This window comes from Sinocyclocheilus anshuiensis, unplaced genomic scaffold, assembly GCF_001515605.1.
Source record: "Sinocyclocheilus anshuiensis isolate Anshui unplaced genomic scaffold, SAMN03320099.WGS_v1.1 scaffold1986, whole genome shotgun sequence".
NCBI classification, from domain to species: Eukaryota; Metazoa; Chordata; class Actinopteri; order Cypriniformes; family Cyprinidae; genus Sinocyclocheilus; species Sinocyclocheilus anshuiensis.
The window spans coordinates 27,480-29,350 of record NW_015542458.1 but is presented as its reverse complement, the minus strand read 5'-3'; the positions used below and the strand labels follow the sequence as shown (position 1 = coordinate 29,350).

At 40.7% G+C, this 1,871-nt stretch overlaps 1 protein-coding gene across 1 annotated transcript in view; it reads left to right on the top strand.

The window, feature by feature from the left end:
• The window catches only part of LOC107693764 (vacuolar protein sorting-associated protein 52 homolog), an 18,990-nt gene that overhangs the window by 829 nt on the left and 16,290 nt on the right, over positions 1-1,871 (top strand). The window contains exons 2-5 of the mRNA XM_016493279.1: positions 382-466; positions 564-616; positions 692-767; positions 973-1,040. Of these exons, the coding sequence (XP_016348765.1) occupies positions 382-466; positions 564-616; positions 692-767; positions 973-1,040 (282 nt within the window). The remainder of the gene's footprint in view (positions 1-381; positions 467-563; positions 617-691; positions 768-972; positions 1,041-1,871) is intronic.

Sequence of the window (1,871 nt, the reverse complement as noted above, 5' to 3'; positions counted from 1 at the left end):
CAGACACACACACACACACACAGACACACACACAGACACACAGACACACACACAGACAGACACACACAGACACACACACACACACACTCGTCGTATCCTGCTATGAAAAGATGGATTTTTTTTTTTGGACTGAATTTGTCTCAGCTTTCTCAAAATATGTATTTGCATTAAATGCATTCAAGTATTTATGTAATTGCTCCTGGCTCTGACCTTTAAATGTTTTAAATAATTATTTAATGTATTGAAAGATTAACAGGCATATTATTGTCTACCGTTGTCATTTTTAAAGTATTTACCCAATTTTTAGTGTTTACATCATGATTGCATTCTTTCAAAGTATTAATGGCCTGTTCTGAGCTGACTGTCTGTCTCTGTCGGTAGAAGTCTGACTTTGAGGCGGTTCCTGCACTGAATCTGGGGGATCTGGACATCACCACAGACGAGTTCATCCTGGACGAGGTGGACAGTGAGTTCTGCGTTGTCTCTCATCAGCTGAGGAAGGGAAGCACAGGTCGCTTATTTCCAGAACTCACTAATAATCCCTTGTTGATTGTCTTTTTCAGTTCACATTCAAGCGAATCTGGAGGATGATCTGGTGAAGGAGGCGCTCAAGACGGTGAGATGGACGCTGATCTGCTGATGTGTGAGTGTGTGATGATGATGATGATGAAGATGTGTTTGTGTGGATCAGGGTGTGGATCTGCGGCAGTACTCTAAACAGGTGGAGACGGAGCTGCAGCGCATCGAACAAGCATCAATCAAGGACTGTATCCATACTTCAGTGCATTTATGACAGAATCACACCAAAACATGTCAGCTCATCGAAAGAAAACTACTTCATGAGATTCACTGTTATGATTCTGCATATAATGTTTCTGTCAGTGAACATGATTATGTTTCAGTAATCAAGTCTTATTATTTCAAGCTTGTGACGGACGTTTGCAGAGACCCTTAACAGTAGCACTGGTACAGATATCAAAGAGAGTCAGAATATTGCCTCTTTACACAACCAGATCACCGCCTGTGACTCCATACTGGAGGTGAGTGCATTCAGTCTGCATTAGAACTGAGCAACCTGTTAGCGGAAAATAACACACGTACGAAACTCTCCTTCAAGTTTCAAATTATACTAACTTTTGGAATATATTATTATTAGTGCTGTCAAAATTAGACGATTAATTTTTTCAGTTTAACGTGTTAAAAATATTTAATGCAGGGACGGCGCTAGGGTTGGCCACCCCACTCACAACTGCTGCTTTTGTCACCTTTTCTCTTGACAAGAAGTGCATTTATTTAGTCGCAGAATGTCTTTACGATCACATCAAACGAGAGAGAGGTTTCAGACGCGCGATCACTTCACTTTAGCGCCGGGCTGTTAGCGGAAACTGTACTGTGCTTGTGGCGCGTGCTCTTCTCCCTGTATTATTGAATATCAAAGTGCGAAATAAACTACGTGCATGCAATGTCGTGCTCAGTTACGTCATGAAGTTACCAAAAAGGCGATTAAACCTGCCTTAAAATTGTGCATGCATGTAATATATTTTATATGAGTCACATTTAAGAACATGTCTCTGAAATGGTTTTCAAAACTGTCCTGGAGCAGCCCAGCACTGGCTCCCTCTTCTAACACACCCGATTTAACTCGTAAGACCTGAAGTGGGTCAGAAAAGGTAAAGAGAGTTGAGAGAAAATAGGATGCGTGTCAGATCTGCGTCATGTTCAGCAGCGGCAGCTCTTAGAGTAATAACAGCCAAAACAACCTAATAACCAGATGCTGTGATGTCTGTCAATCAAAGGAAAAAATAAAAATGTGGAAATCAGTAACTTTTATAGCTTTAAGGATTCATCTATATTTAATTTAGAATTTAGTG